This window comes from Moschus berezovskii, chromosome 19 (genome assembly GCF_049115385.1).
Source record: "Moschus berezovskii isolate FMDL1 chromosome 19, NW_MosBer_1.0, whole genome shotgun sequence".
Lineage (NCBI taxonomy): Eukaryota > Metazoa > Chordata > Mammalia > Artiodactyla > Moschidae > Moschus > Moschus berezovskii.
In genome coordinates this window covers 18,804,711-18,821,043 of record NC_142478.1, presented here as the reverse complement: position 1 = coordinate 18,821,043, position 16,333 = coordinate 18,804,711, and the positions used below count along the sequence as shown (strand labels likewise).

Genomic DNA, 16,333 nt, shown 5'->3' with positions numbered 1-16,333 from the left:
CATTTCGTTTTCCCCACTGCAGTGACGATTTGGATCTTACTTTTTCTGAAAGCATCTTTAAAGAATTCTTCAAGCTGTCTGGAGAATGCTGGCTGGCAGAATTAAGCAGTAGATCTGCATGGGTTGCTATCAGAGGTTGTAGCTGATTGATGTTGCTGAGAACTTCTTTTGCTTTGGCTGTGTTTTCAGGTGAATAGTAAATAAACTGGTATCCAGTACTGCAACAACAAAGATAAAGGCGAATTACACAACAAGCAGAAAGAACTGTCAGCACTTAGTACCAGATGCTAAGTGATAAACAGAACTCCTAATAGCACTACTTCCTATTGAACAGATAAGAATTACTCTAAGAGATTTTTGTGATATTCTGAGTTTTCTCAAGTCGAATGACCAAGATACTTTGAAAGACTAGGTGAAATGATTCTAGTCCTTGCTTAAGCACTAAGATTTTTCATGATTACGTATGTCAAGAATTAGCATTCAAAACAAATTTAATTACTAATGAACCTGAAGTCACACAGTACAGAGAGGAGTATGAACCTTTATATTTAGGCCATTACGAACATAGATTCTGGCTCTGCCACTTAGTAGGCCGGGTGATCTTAGGGTAATCTTAGTTTCTTCATCAGGAAAGTGGGAATAATTAACCAAACAGTTCTCAGAGGTGGGTAAGATCAGCCATCATTCATGTGAAATGGTTAAAATAGTGCACAACACAGAGCAAGAATTTAATAATTACTATGTATATCTTCCGCATGATAGTTAGGGCAGAGGGCATAAATTCTAATAGCTGAGAAAGGGAAGAATATAAATTAAGGACAAGTGAGCATAAGGAGAATTTTGTTGGCTAGAAAAGGGACATTGATGACATGAAAATTCCATTATGCTATATTTTTCACCACCCTTTTGGTTCGCCTTGCAGTTTTCTCATTTGACTTGCAAAAATATCTAAAACTGACTACAAATGAAAGAATTACTGACTTTTATAATCATCATTTAAGAATTGGTTAAGCACATTATGAGGGTAAGAATTCCATCAAATGATGAAGTCTTTGTCCAGTTGCATTAAGAAAGATGAAGGAGACATTCCAGCAAAACTTCAAAGAAAAAGAAGAGTGGCCATGGTTGGTACATTGACATGGTGGGTGCAACACTTGGTTACATCCCTTTATATCCAACCATCAGGGTTTTTCTTCATTATACCATTGAAACTAAGTCTTCCTAAAACAAAATCCCCTTACAGAGTTTATGATTCCTAGATCTATTCAAAGTTGGATACCCATTCTTGTCCTCTTTGACCTCAATCTTATGCTCATCAACCAATCAGTTGGTTAAAATTGCTGTTGTCTGTACCACTGTCAATATACTATAATTGTTATTGTAGATATCATCATTAACTTATAAACTCAGGTTGTTTCTCCAGAGCATGATGAACTAACAGGCTCAAGTTATGGACCACCTGGCCCAAGAATCATAAACCAGAGACACCCAGGACTCCCAAAACTATGATTATCCTGGCCCTTTCTTCTTCCCCTTTAAAAAAAACAAAAAGTCCCCAACTCTAAAGACCAAGATGGAGTGGCCCTGAGGCTTGTCTGCCACTTCCTTCTTGGTGTTCTGCAATAAATCCTTACTTTGTTATCAGAGTTGAATTTGGCTTTATGACCCATGGGCATATAAACCCTTTGCTGGATTTTACCTTGCAACCCCTGTTGAGTATATTGAATATTCTCTTTACATTTACCAGCTCAATTATTAACATTCCCATAATTCCATTTTTCTTCTATTCTTTTTTCCATTTAAAAAAAATGATTTATTTTTGTAATTGAAAGATAACTGTTTTATAGCATTGCATTGGTGTCTACCAAACATCAACATGAATCAGCCATAGGTATGTTGGAATATAGTTGATTAACAATGTTGTGACAGTATCAGATACACAGCAAAGCAACTCAGCTTTACATTTATACGTACCCACTTTCCCCCAAATCCCCCTCCTATCTAGGCTGCCACATAACATTAGCAGAGTTCCTGTGCTATACAGTAGGTCCTCATAATTCTTTCCATTTCTTATTTTAAAATATTAGCATCCAATAAGAAAAATTAGCATCTCGGAAGAACTCTCCCTTCCCTTTACACTAATGATTTACAGAACAAAGTATCCGTTTCTTTAGGGAGACAATACAATAAATCTATTATTTTATTTATTTTTTTCACAACTACATTTAAAATGTCCTTGGATGCCTGGACTATTTGGGAGACAGGACGAGAAGCTGAATGAAGGACAGAGGTTTATAAAGGCTAAGAGACATGAGAATTCGCTCTGAATTTTGTACTCAAAGATTTTTTTTTTTTAATTTCAAAAGCAGGAGTTTAAAAATAAAGCACACCACTTATTTTAATGCAGATGACAAGTAACAACGATAAGGAAGAGAACAAAAATAATAGTCCCTGACAATTCTCTTTCTGGTTCTTCTGATCTCCTGGGAGGCTGTGCTGAGGCCTTTAACAAAAATCCTGAACAGGAATGTCCTCCTACTCACCTGTACTCAGACTGGATACAAAATCAAATTCACCAGAGTCTTTAGTAAATCAAACAACCCTGTGTTATTACTGCAAAAATAGTTATTATCTAAAGATATTGACATACCCACTACTAAATATAAAATAGATAACCAACAGGGACCTACTGTATAACACAGGGAACTATTCTTAATATTTTCTAATAAACTATAAGGAAAAAAATCTGAAAAAGAATATGTGTGTGTGTGTAAATGAAGCACTTTGCTGTACAGTGATTAAAGTAACATAACACGGTAAATTAACTATACTTCAATGAAAAAAATACATAAAGTTATTGATGTGTCACCAGGGTGGGGATGACGTTTAATACTCAACACTTTTGACAGCCGAGAATATGACTTATTAAGGACCATACAGAGAAAGCGGCCTGTGGGGCTGCTCCATGGTCCCTTTTAACTGATCTGCTCTTCTATCGCTATAACTGTTTTCTGGTTTCATCTTGTGGGGATGGCCAGGCCTCCCATGGCTTAGCTCAGGAAAGCCAGTGTGGTCTTCCCACCTTATCTTCACAGATCTGTCCTCTTTCTGGGTTGTGATTCCTGGCCTCTCATGGACTCTTTTATTATCATTATTTAATTTTTTATTTGTATTTGCTTATTTATTTGCCTCAGTTGTGGCACTCAGGATCTTTGATCTTCACTGTGGCTTGTGGAATCTATAACAGTTTCTTCCCCAGATGCTGATTGTAGCCATGAAATGAAAAGACACTTGCTCCTTGGAAGGAAAGTTATGACCAACCTTGATAGTATATTAAAAAGCAGAGACATTACTTTGCCAACCAAGGTCCGTCTAGTCAAGGCAATGGTTTTTCCCGTGGTCATGTATGGATGTGACCGTTGGACTGTGAAGAAGGCTGATCGCCGAAGAATTGACGCTTTTGAACTGTGGTGTTGGAGAAGACTCTTAAGAGTCCCTTATACTGCAAGGAGATCCAACCAGTCCATTCTAAAGGAGATCAATCCTGGGTGTTCATTGGAAGGACTGATGCTAAAGCTGAAACTGCAATACTTTGGCCACCTCATGCGACGAGTTGACTCACTGGAAAAGACTCTGATGCTGGGAAAGGTTGGGGGCGGGAGGAGAAGGGGACGACAGAGAATGAGATGGCTGGATGGCATCACCGACTCTGTGGACATGAGTTTGAGTGAACTCCGGGAGTTGGTGATGGACAGGGAGGCCTGGCGTGCTGTGATTCATGGGGTCACGGAGAGTCGGACACGACTGAGCAACTGAACTGACCCGGGATGGAACCCAGGCCCCCTGCACTGGGAGCAAGGAGTCTTACCCACTGGACCACCAGGGAAGTCCCAGTCCATGCCGCCTTTTGACCTCTGTCACCATGACCTTCCTCCTTGACCCATATCATACTTCCCTGGCAGTTCACTGTTACTTTATTTCTGAATGTTTTCCATTTTCATTGTCCTATCTACACATTTCTTACTTGGCAAATTCCCTGAGAGTCTCCTCTCCACTGGAGAGAATACATTGTCAAGATTTACTTCTTGCATATTCTTTCCTTATACCCTAGTTCAGTGGGGTTCAAATTTTAACAAGCGTAAGATTCACTTGGGGATGATGTCAGGGCCCAGGTATTTTTAATAAAGAATGCAGGTGCCCTGGCAACACCAAGAGATTCTGCTGCAGTGGTTGCAGCTTTCCTAACAAGCACCTTGGGAAATCCTGATGCAGGTGAATGGTGAAGCACATTTTAGGGACATGTGCTGCCACTGTTCAGACTGTAAGTGGCTCTCTGCACCTCTGATCACACTGCACAGTGACCCCGATCAAAGTTCCTTCTCTAAGGCAGCTTCTATACACCAACTTTATGTCCACAGTTTTGTTCAATATCAGTCTTATTTTCGCTTGTTGTTTTAAAAATTGAAGTAGAGTTGATTTACAATGTTAGGTTAATTTCTGCTCCACAGCAAAGTGATTCAGTTATATATAGGCATACACTTTTCCATATTCTTCTCCGCTATGATTTATCACAGGATTGAATATAGTTCCCTGTGCTATAGTAAGACCCTGTGGTTTACCCATTCTATATATACTGGTTTGCATCTGTTAACTCCAAACTCCCATTCAACCTGTCACCTCCACCTCCTTGGAACCATAAGTGGTTACCAGTTAACAGTGGTTAAGACCTGTTTTCCAGGTCTGACAGTCTGTTTCTGTTGCACTCTATATTCAGCACAAACTGCTTTGGTTCACTTCTCATTATGAGTGTTGGTCACCAAACTTTTCCATCACCCTTTCATCTTTTCTCCTTCCCGATATATTCTCACCTTCCCCCTCCCCGTCCCTAATGCGTTCTTCAATCACCATCCCATCATGCGGCATAACCGTAGCTCCTGCCCCATGTTCCTGAGTCAGTTTCTATTTGAACAGAGTTGTGTAGTAGGCATTGGTTCTCCTGGTTAAACCTTTTAATGATGAGCATCTTACCTAGGGAGGCTTAAAGACTCATTTTCCACAATAAAAGTCAATGTTGGTGTCCAATATGAAATAGTATGGTATAAAAAAAAAATCACAACCCACAAAATAAATTTAAGTGTGCATAAATTTCATCTACCTATTCATTGCCTTACTCTTTAAACATGTTATTTAACAGTTATAGCTTTTTAAATAGAAAGTTATGAGTATAATTTAATTATCAAGATAAAAAGAATATAGCTAAATTCTATTTTATAGTGGTCTGAAATTTAAACTGAATCCATACACTTGAATCAACTAACAATCAGACAAAGACAAAATATTTGCTTGGACAAAAAATATTTAATAGGATATAAATAATACAGCAAATCATGGGTAAATATTTGAAAGTAGTGTCATAATAGTTTTATATTGGTGAAATAGCGAATTAAAGTATACAGATGGGTGTATATACAATATACACTTTGATTTAATATGTAAATTATTTAATATCGTATTAATTAGCATATGTACATACACATGCTCATATGTTCATGAGCATATTGCTATTAGAGGTAGGTATAATTTTTGAGGTATAAAGAAAAATAAAGCACATAGTAAAATCATATTCGTATTTATAAATGTGAATTGATAACTGAAATATGATTGAAACAATGATGTATGTTTTGTGTGTATATCCCAGCTCAGTCACTTCTGGTTGGTTCTCCTTACTTTCCCATCCTCTAGTATTACTTGGGATTCCCAGATGGTGCCAGTGGTTAAGAATCTACCTGCCAATGCAGGAGACAGAAAACACAAGGGTTCGATTCCTGGGTCAGGAAGATCCCCTGGAGGAGGGCATGGCAACCCTCTCCAATATTCTTGCTTGGAAAATCCCAAGGACAGAGGAGCCTGGTGGGCTACAGTCCATAAGGTTGCAAACAGTCGGACACAACTGATGCGATTTAGCACACACACACACTAGTGTTATATGTTCCAAGGCTCAGTCCTTGGAAAACTTCCTTGTTTTTAATCAACATGTCCTTTCTAAGGAATCTCATTTAGACTTGTGGTTTATAAACCTCAGTTGTATTAATGATTTTCAAATTCATTCATTCCCCATCTAGACTGTTCCTTAAACTCCATTAAAAGCAAAAACTTTTCTCTTGACAGTCCCAACTTATCATATCCCAAACCAAACTCCTGATCTGTTCCCCATTCTCTATAACAGCTTCCCCACTGTAACTCACACCAAGCTCATCTGACGTGGCCAATATCTTTTCCTCTCCTAACTTGTGCCAAATTTTCCAGAAAATTCTGCCTTCTTCTTCCAAACATATGCAGAACCTAATTGCTCATTTCCACACTCACCACAACCATGCTTTTGCAGGCCACCACCATCTTCCACCAGGATTATCACAATAGCCTACAAACTGATCTTCCCTCCTCTGTCCTAACACTGACACTTTGAAATCTTTGCCTCATGTTTAGGTTACGTTGTTGTTTAGTCACTAAGTCACATAGGTTGGATGAAGGCAGGAAGCACGCAAGAAGAGAGAAACAAAACAATTCTTTCTTAGCCCGTTGCCCATAACCCAAATTTGGGGACTTGCTCTGCTGTTTATCTGTGCCTTCCTTCCTCCAGGCCACTACTATCTCCATTCCTTAACCCATTCACTCAAGTAGGCTACTATTTTGGCAACTGGAGTCATGGAAAAATACAGATGAGACAGGATGAGGTGACAAGGAGGGAAACAGGAAGAAAACAGAAGGAGGTGTGGCATGGCTGGATTAGGGTGGATGAACTTAAGAAAAACTGCTATGGAGTGCTGTGTTTCCACTCCTGCTGCAGAACTACATCTCCTGGGAAAAATCGAAGGACTATTTCTGCTTCTTTTTTCCCCCTACTCAAGCACTGCTTTAAAAAAAAAGAAAAAAGATTTCCTGAATCCAGAGAGAGGGACAGACATGCTTTCAGTTCTGAGAAGAAAACCATGTGGATAATAAATGAAAATGTACACCTTAGTGCACCTGAATATACCTTTCTGGCTTCACAGGGTTTAACAATGTGCTTCAGGAAATTATAGAAGGTTAAGAAAAAAACAAATACACAAAATCATATGAAATCATATGGCTATGCTTTAGCCCATTCATCCTTTCCATTCTTTTTTCCATTATTTTCTTTATGCTAGAAGTGTTCAATTCAGTTCAGATCAGTCGCTCAGTTGTGTCTGACTCTTTGCGACCCCAAGAATCACAGCACACCAGCCTCCCTGTCCATCACCAACTCCCGGAGTTCACTCAAACTCATGTCCATCGAGTCGGTGATGCCATCCAGCCATCTCATTCTCTGTCGTCCCCATCTCCTCCCGCCCCCAATCCTTCCCAGCATCAGAGTCTTTTCCAGTGAGTCAACTCGTCGCATGAGGTGGCCAAAGTATTGGAGTTTCAGCTTTAGCATCAGTCCTTCCAATGAACACCCAGGATTGATCTCCTTTAGAATGGACTGGTTGGATCTCCTTGCAGTCCAAGGGACTCTCAAGAATGTAGCTTACCAAAAAAAAAAAAAAACCTGAAGGAAAACAATATCTGCTTTTGTTTACCTCCTATGGATTTCACTTGCATGATTAAATGAGTTACAAAATCTAAACTTAAATTGATGTTTGCCTCTGAAAATACTTATTTAAAATACTGGTTTCTTGGAAATTTTAGAATCGGTTTTTGAACAACCTTGATGTTGCTGTTTATTAGCTCTGTGACAAGTAATGTTAATCAAGGGGAAAACAAACAAAAACACCTAAAATTCATTTCATTTTAGCTCAACTTGCTCTCGAAGAAAATGTAACTATTGACTCTGATCACACTGGTTCCTATAATCCTACTTTTCAGTTTGAATCCTTTTATCTGCCATTTTTTGACCGTTTGGACCATATGTGTCTGTGTGTATATTTATTATATATACTACATACTTATATACACATGTTCTTTCCTTAGTCCTATTCTTGCTCTAATAAAAGACACCCAGACACTATTATCTGACAAAGTTCAATGAGTTTTCACTTCCTTCTATGGCCTATTCCCATTTATCCATGGTTTCACTTGCCCTGATTTCTTCTGCCAACTTCTAAGAGTTTGGTTGATTTATTTCTGCCTAGTTTGGCTTCTGGTATTTTCATGCTCACTCATCTGTGAACATGCAATGGAGTAACACCCAAAACAGGTCCCCTGATTCCCTTCCATCCAAAAACATTCTGAACTCCATCCTGGGCATTATTTTTCATATACCTCATTAAAATACAGAGAAGGTTGTTGTTGAGTCTCTCAGTCATTTCTAGCTCTTTGTGACCTCATGGACTATAGCCTGCCTGGCTCCACTGTCCATGAGATTTTCCAGGCAAGGATACTGGAGAGGGTTGCCATTTCCTTCTCCAGGGAATCCTCCTGACCCAGGGATCGATTGAACTCTCATCTCCTGCTTGGTAGGCAAATTCTTTACCATTGAGCCACCTGGAAAGCCTATAAGATAAGGTATAAGAATAGAAACCATCTTCCAAAACAAAAGCCCAGGACCAGATGACTTCAAAGGTGATTTCTACCAAAAATTTAGAGAAGTGCTAACACCTATCCTACTCAAACTCTTACAGAAAATTGCAGAGGAATGTAAACTGCCAAACTCATTCTATGAGGCCACCATCACCCTAATACCAAAACCAAAGATGCCACACACACACACACACACAAAACTACTGGGCAATATCACTGATGAACATAGATGCAAAAATTCTCAACCCCAAATTTCTAGCAAACAGAATCCAACAACATATTAAAAAGGTCATACATCATTCAAGTGGGCTTTATCCCAGAGATGCAAGAATTCTTCAATATTCACAAATCAATCAGTGTGATACACCACATTAACAAATTAAAAGATAAAAACCATATGATTATCTCAACAGATGCAGAGAAAGACTTTGACAAAATTCAACATCCATTTATGATAAAAACCCTCCAGAAAGCAGGCACAGAAGGAACATACCTCAACATAATAAAAGCCATATATGACAAACCGACAGCAAACATTATCCTCAATGGTGAAAAGTTGAAAGCATTTCCCCTAAAGTAAGGAACAAGACAAGGGTGCCCACTCTCACCACTACTATTCAACATAGTTTTGGAAGTTTTAGCTATAGCAATCAGAGAAGAAAAAGAAATAAAAGGAATCCAGATTGGAAAAGAAGAAGTAAAATTCTCACTGTTTGCAGATGACATGATCGTCTACATAGAAAACCCTAAAGACACCACCATAAAACTACTAGAGCTAATCAGTGAATACAGTAAAGTTGCAGGATATAAAATTAACACACAGAAATCCTTTGCATTCCTATACACTAACAGTGAGAAAACAGAGAAATCAAGGAAACAATTGCATTCACCATTGCAATGAAAAGAATAAAATACTTAGGAATAAATCTACCTAAAGAAACAAAAGACCTATATATAGAAAACTATAAAACACTGGTGAAAGAAATCAAAGATGACACAAATAGATGGAGAAATAGACCATAATCATGGATCAGAAGAATCAATACAGTGAAAATGAGTATACTATCCAAAGCAACATATAGATTCAATGCAATCCCTACAATTCACAGAACTAGAACAAATAATTTCAAATAATTTGTATGGAAATACAAAAAAAATCTCGTATAGTCAAAGCAATCTTGAGAAAGAAAAATGGAACTGGGGGAATCAACCTGCCTGACTTCAGGCTATACTACAAAGCTACAGTCATCAAGACAGAATGGTATTGGCACAAAGACAGAAATATAGATCAAAGGAACAAAATAGAAAGCCCAGAGATAAATCCATGTACCTATGGACACCTTATCTTTGACAAAGGATCAAGAATATACAATGGAGAAAGGACAATCTCTTTAACAAATGGTGCTGGGAAAACTGGTCAACCACCTGTAAAAGAATGAAGCTAGAACACTTTCTAACACCATACACAAAAATAAACTCAAAATGGATTAAAGATCTAATTGTAAGACCAGAAACTATAAAACTCGTAGAGGAAAACATAGGCAAAACACTCTCTGACATAAATCATAGCAGGATCATCTATGACCCACCTCCCAGAGTAATAGAAATAAAAGCAAAAATAAACAAATGGGACCTATTAAAATCAAAAGCTTTTGCACAATGAAGGAAACTATAAGCAAGGTGAAACGACAGCCTTCAGAATGAGAGAAAATAACAGCAAATGAAGCAACTCACAAAGAATTAATCTCAAAAATATACAAGCAACTCCTTCAGCTCAATTGCAGAAAAATAAACGACCCAATCAAAAAATGGGCCAAAGAACTAAACAGACATTTCTCCAAAGAAGACATACAGATGGTTAACAAACACATGAAAAGATGCTCAACGTCACTCATTATCAGAGAGATGCAAACCAAAACCACAATGAGGTACCATCTCATGCCGGTCAGAATGGCTGCTATCAAAAAGTCTACAAACAATAAATACTGGAGAAGGTGAGGAGAACAAGGAACCCTCTTACACTGTTGGTGGGAATGCAAACTAGTACAGCCACAATGGAGAACAGTGTGGAGATTCTTTAAAAAATTGGAAACAGAACGGCCATACGACCCAGCAATCCCACTGCTGGGCATAAACACCAAGGAAACCAGAATTGAAAGAGACACATGTACTCCAATGTTCATTGCAGCACTGTTTATATTAGCCAGGACATGGAAGCAACCTAGATGTCCATCTGCAGATGAATGGATAAGAAAGCTGTGGTACATATACACAATGGAATATTACTCAGCTAGTAAAAACAACACATTTGAATCAGTTTCTAATGAGGTGGATGAAACTGGAGCCTATTATACAGAGTGAAGTAAGCCAGAAAGAAAAACACCAATACAGTATAGTAACGCATATATATGGAATATAGAAAGATGGTAATGATGACAGCAAAAGAGACACAGATATAAAGAACAGACTTTTAGACTCTGGAAGAAGGTGAGGGTGGGGTGATTTGAGAGAATAGCATTGAAATATGTATATTACCATATGTGAAATAGATCACCCATCCAAGTTCGATGCATAAAACAGGGCACTCAAAGCTGGTGCACTGGGATGATCCTGAGGGATAGGATGGGAAGGGAGGTGGGAAGGGGGTTCAGGATGGGGAACACATGTACAGCCATGGCTGATTCATGTCAATGTATGGCACAAACCACTACAAAATTGTAAAGTAATTAGCTTCCAATTAAAATAAATTAATTAAAATAAATTAATTAAAGAATAGAAACCATTCCCAAATATATTTAGAGATAAATGTTCCCCTGACTGCAAATGGGCCTGAGGGGTATTTTTAGGCATTATAAATGCCCTAAGATTGGATTGTGATAAGGATCACACAGTTGTACAGATTTACTAAAAGTCACTGAACTATATACTTAAAATAGGCCAATTGCATGGTATGCAAATTATACTACAGGAATAGAGAGTAGAGTGCTAGTTCCTAGGGGCTGAGGAAGGAAATGGGGGGATACTGGTCAAGGGGTATGGAGTTTTATTTATGAAAGATGTTTAAGTTCCAAAGCCCTAAGTTACAGCCTAGTGATTAGTTAACGATGCTGCACTGTGTTCTTGAAACTTGCAAAGAGGGTAAATTTTAAGTGTTCTCACCAAAAAAAAAAACAAGAAAGAAAAGAAAATGCTAACTATGTGGAATGATGGATAGGCTAATTAGCTTGATTGCAGTGATTATTTCACAATATATACATATATCAAAACATCAAGTTATAAACCTTGAATATATAAAATTTGTATTTGTCAATTATACCTCAACTAAGCTAGGGGAAAAACTCAAATGTTCCCAGAATATGATGTTATAATGCTGGTAATTATGATTCTGGGATAAAAGTACAGGAAAACAGAAGGTATATTTAGGATCCATTTCATTTTTTTTTCCTGTCAAGTCTGATATTTTTATGGAGGAGCTCTAAAAAAGCCAATAATTTATACTGTAGAATTGATACTAAAAATCCAAGTCTCTCTCTCTCATTTTAATAGCTAATAATTATTAGGTCTATAATATAGGGCTAGAATTATGCTAATTTCCTTTCAGGGATTATTTTATTTAGTCATGACAACAACTTCCTGAAAAACAAATATCATTCCATTATATAGATTTAGGAATTGAAGGCTCAGTAGGTTAAGTAACTTGGTCTAGAACATACAACTACTATATATGTTAGAGCCAGGATTCAAATGCAGGTTTGAACACAGGGTTCAAACACAGTTTGAACTGTTAATGTTTACCACCCTTCTCCAATACCATATTCATAAGGTAGCAAATGTTCATAAAACATCATTAAGAGTTCAAACTGTATAATAATAATGACCTGCATTTGAATCCTGGTTCTACCAGCTACATAATAGTTGCACGTTCTAGACTAAGTTACTTAACCTACTGAGGTTTCAATTCCTAAATCTATATAATGGAATAATATTTGTTCTTCAGAGAGTTGTTTTCATGAACATGGTACTGATCCATTTTAAATTTGAAAAAATTACAATCCCTTAGCCAACACAGAAAATATCTCTTAGAAACATATCGGTAGGTACGGCATATAAATATTGAAATAAAATATAATTGGAAAGTTCTCACCTTCTAATTAAAACAAATCTCATTAAAAAAGGTGTATAATTCTATGTTATAACAAGTTAGACATAAGAAAGAATTCAAAAATCATTTCACCACAAATTGTTTTCGACAAATATTTAATGACTGCTACTCAGTCAACACGCAGAGAAAAGCAAAAGGTTAGAGTTGTTCAACAAGATAATCATTGGATGAGTGTGAAGATGCCTGTCCCCTAAATGCTACAGAAAGGGCTGGTAGCAGAGAAAAAAAAGGGGGATAAATAGTTGCTTCCCATAAATCCTTGAAAATCTAAGGCTCTGCATTCTAAATGTGTGCAAAAATTGCCCAGGTAACCACAGTTTCAGGGTTTGTTTACTGACTACTCATTACTATAGCTCTTTACATTTCTAAGAGGTCAGAACTTTGTTTAAGAACAAAGAGAGGGAGGGGATATATCTATACTTATAACTGATTCATTCTTGAACAGCAGAAACTAACACAACATTGTAAAGCAATTATACTCAAATTAAAAAATAAATTTAAAAAAGAGCAAAGTAAAAGAATGTCACATTGCAAATTTTCTAGTTATTTTGTTTTTGGAGATTTTTTTTCATGATACCTAGTTTTTCCATATTTGCTGAAAGTGTTAGGGCCAAAGGGTTTTAGAAACACATTTCTCTTATTCTATAACTAAATTTAAAAAAAAGAAAGAAAAGAAAAGATGGAAAACAAAGAGGAAAGTCCTAAAGGAAATAGGACTCTATCAACCTCTACCACTCTAAGTAAATTTGTTATCCTTTCCAAAGCATTCACTGATGCATCTCCTCTGTGTATACACGATTTCATGTTTTCTTGCAAATACATTTTATATACATCTCTAGATACCTAATAATCCACATACTAATTGAAATGACTATACAGTGTTCCACTTTAGTGATGCAGAATAGCTTGCAAAAATGTATTAAGATGTTTCTAATATTTTACTATTATGACTAGACTCTATGAACACCTGAAATATTTGCCTTTTTAAAAATTATTTTTATTATATGTATATTCCTAAATAAGTGGTTTTCCTGAGGTGCATTTTGGAAGGTTGCAGACAGAGGACCGGTGAGGTCGTGTGTGTGTGTGTGTGTATGCGTGAATGTGTGTGTGTGCATGCTCTCAGTCATGTCTGAGGAGCTCTTTGCAGACCCATGGATTGTAGTCCACCAGGCTCCTCTGCCCGTGGAATTTTCCAGGCAAGAATACTGGAGAGGGTTGCCATTTCCTTCCCCAGGGGATCTTCCCAACTCAGGGATCCAATGTGCCTATGTTGTGTCTTCTGCATTGGCAGGCAGATTCTTTACCAGTAGCACCACCTGGGAAACCCCTCAGTGAAGACAGAGTCTTAGAAATATTTTTCCTGCCTACTATACAGGAGCAGATTAAAATAGGAACTGATCTGCATGCAAAACTACTGTATCAAGTCAAGCATCCTTTTTTATAGTATAGATAATGTAATTTACTTTGAAAGTTATATTGTTCTCATAACAGCCCAGAAAGAGTTGAATAGATCAAAGTTTTAAAAATTTCGATTCAATTCCTATAAAAGTCATCTGTAAACTAACATTATTCATTTATTAAAAGCATATACATTTCATGCTGAAAATCTACCGATAGCATGAGGATAAATGCATACAGAACCTGAGAGTGGCCACAGAAGTCTGATTTTCCAGCTACATCATTACCTGCATGAGCAATTCAGTCTTTGAAACTCATTATTCTCACTGATAAAATAAATAGGGGAATTTGTAATCTCCGAGATTCCTTGTAAGTCTAAGTCCTAAAAGATTCTTTATTGCAAAAAAGGCAGACTCAGTAATTTTATTTCCCCCATCTTCCTTTCGTATTGAATACAGATGATCTTATTAAGCAAGCACTGGAAACAAAGGGTGAAATTTCTAGATTCCCTTTCCGAGAGACCTGGCCATTCACCCAGTGAAATGAACTAGAAACCGAAGAGCCCTTCAACCCTGCCGAGTTACCACAATTCCTCATCACTTGGATTTAAGTCCTATAAAAACGTCCTTAAATCTACAACTCTGTACTCACCCATTTCCTCCCATCAGTACTACCATAACAGCCTGTTTGCTCCTGTTAGTTCTCTCCACAAAGTAACTCAAAATGCACATCTGATCAAGTTCCTCTTCAGACCAAACTTGCCATCCTCTTCGCCTGTGTGATGAGCTGTCATGGCCTGACACAGTAAACGAGTGTTCTTGCATTTGACTCTCATCCTTTGTCCCTTCTGTCTCTCTGCTCTTCTCTGTCTTTCTTTCAGCTGCTCTATCTTACTGGAGTTCCTAAGCCAAAGTGCAGTGAATGGCACCAACCTGTCCAGGTGCACTGACAGAAGCCTGGGAATGTTCCTTGACACCTTTGGATTTTTACCTCCCAATCCAAACAGATAAATAAAGTCCAAACAGTTGCCGAGTCTTTTAAAGTATCTCTGCAACTGATCCCCTTCTCTCCACCTGTGCTTAAACCACCCTAACCAAGCCATCTTTCTCCAACAGAAACACTGCAGTAACTACTCACTTACACAAGCCTCCTGATAGGGAAGAAGACTGGAATAGTTCAGGCAAGGTCTCATCTAATAAAGATTATGCAGTGACACTATTTTTCTATTCAAACAAGCCAACTGTGTGATTTTTCCATGACATAGATCCCATGTGTACATTTTTTAAAGTTAGTGTGTGTATGCTGTCGTGTCCAACTCTTTGTGACCTCATGGACTGTAGCCTGTCAGGCTTCTCTGTCCATGGGATTCTCCAGCAAGAATACTGGAATGGATTGCCATGACCTCCACCAGGAAATCTTCCCCACCCAGAGACCAACTTCATGTCTCTTACGTCTCATGCATTGGCAGGTGGGTTCTTTACTACTGAGCCACCAGGGAAGCCCTTTCTAAAGTCAATACTTTCACTAATGACCGTACTTGCAAAGAACAAGGTGCTCTAGAATTAGTTTCTAAGTTTCCAGAAAATAGAGTATTTTTAAGTTTTCTGCTGATTTATGATGGCAGCCACAAAATTAAAAGACTCTTGCTCCTTGGAGGAAAAGTTATGACAAACCTAGACAGAGTATTAAAAACCAGAGACATCACTTTGCTGACAAAGGTCTGTCTAGTTCAAAGCTATGGTTTTTCCAGTAGTCATGTATGGATGTGAGAGTTGGACCATAAAGAAGTCTGAATGCTGAAGAATTGATACTTTCCAACTGTGGTGCTGGAGGTGACTCTTGATAGTCACTGGGACAGCAAAGAGTTCAAACCAGTCAATTCCAAAGGAAATCAACCCGAATATTCATTAGAAGGACTGGTGCTGAAGCTAAAACTCCAACACTTTGGCCACTGATGTGAAGAACTGACTGCTTGGAAAAGACCCTGACACTGGGAAAGTGCAGAGGAGAAGGGGGTGGCAGAGGATGAGATGGCTGGATGGCATCACTGACTCAATGGACATGAGTTTGAGCAAACTCAGGTAAATAGTGAAGGACAGGGGAGCCTGCTGTGTTGCAATTCATGCAGTTGCAAAGAATCAGACACAACTTAGTGCTTGAACAGCAACAATTTGTAGCTGACTTTCTTTTCTGTTTTCTGACTTTGGGATTATGGATATAAATATCTAAGCT

At 37.9% G+C, this 16,333-nt stretch overlaps 1 protein-coding gene across 5 annotated transcripts in view; it reads right to left on the bottom strand.

Annotated features, from left to right (window-relative positions):
* INPP4B (inositol polyphosphate-4-phosphatase type II B) overlaps window positions 1-16,333 on the bottom strand; it is an 894,316-nt gene that overhangs the window by 153,638 nt on the left and 724,345 nt on the right. For all 5 annotated transcript variants that reach the window (XM_088828009.1, XM_055404679.2, XM_055404683.2 and 2 more), the window contains one exon: window positions 41-218. In XM_088828009.1, the coding sequence (XP_088684135.1) occupies window positions 41-218 (178 nt within the window). The remainder of the gene's footprint in view (window positions 1-40; window positions 219-16,333) is intronic.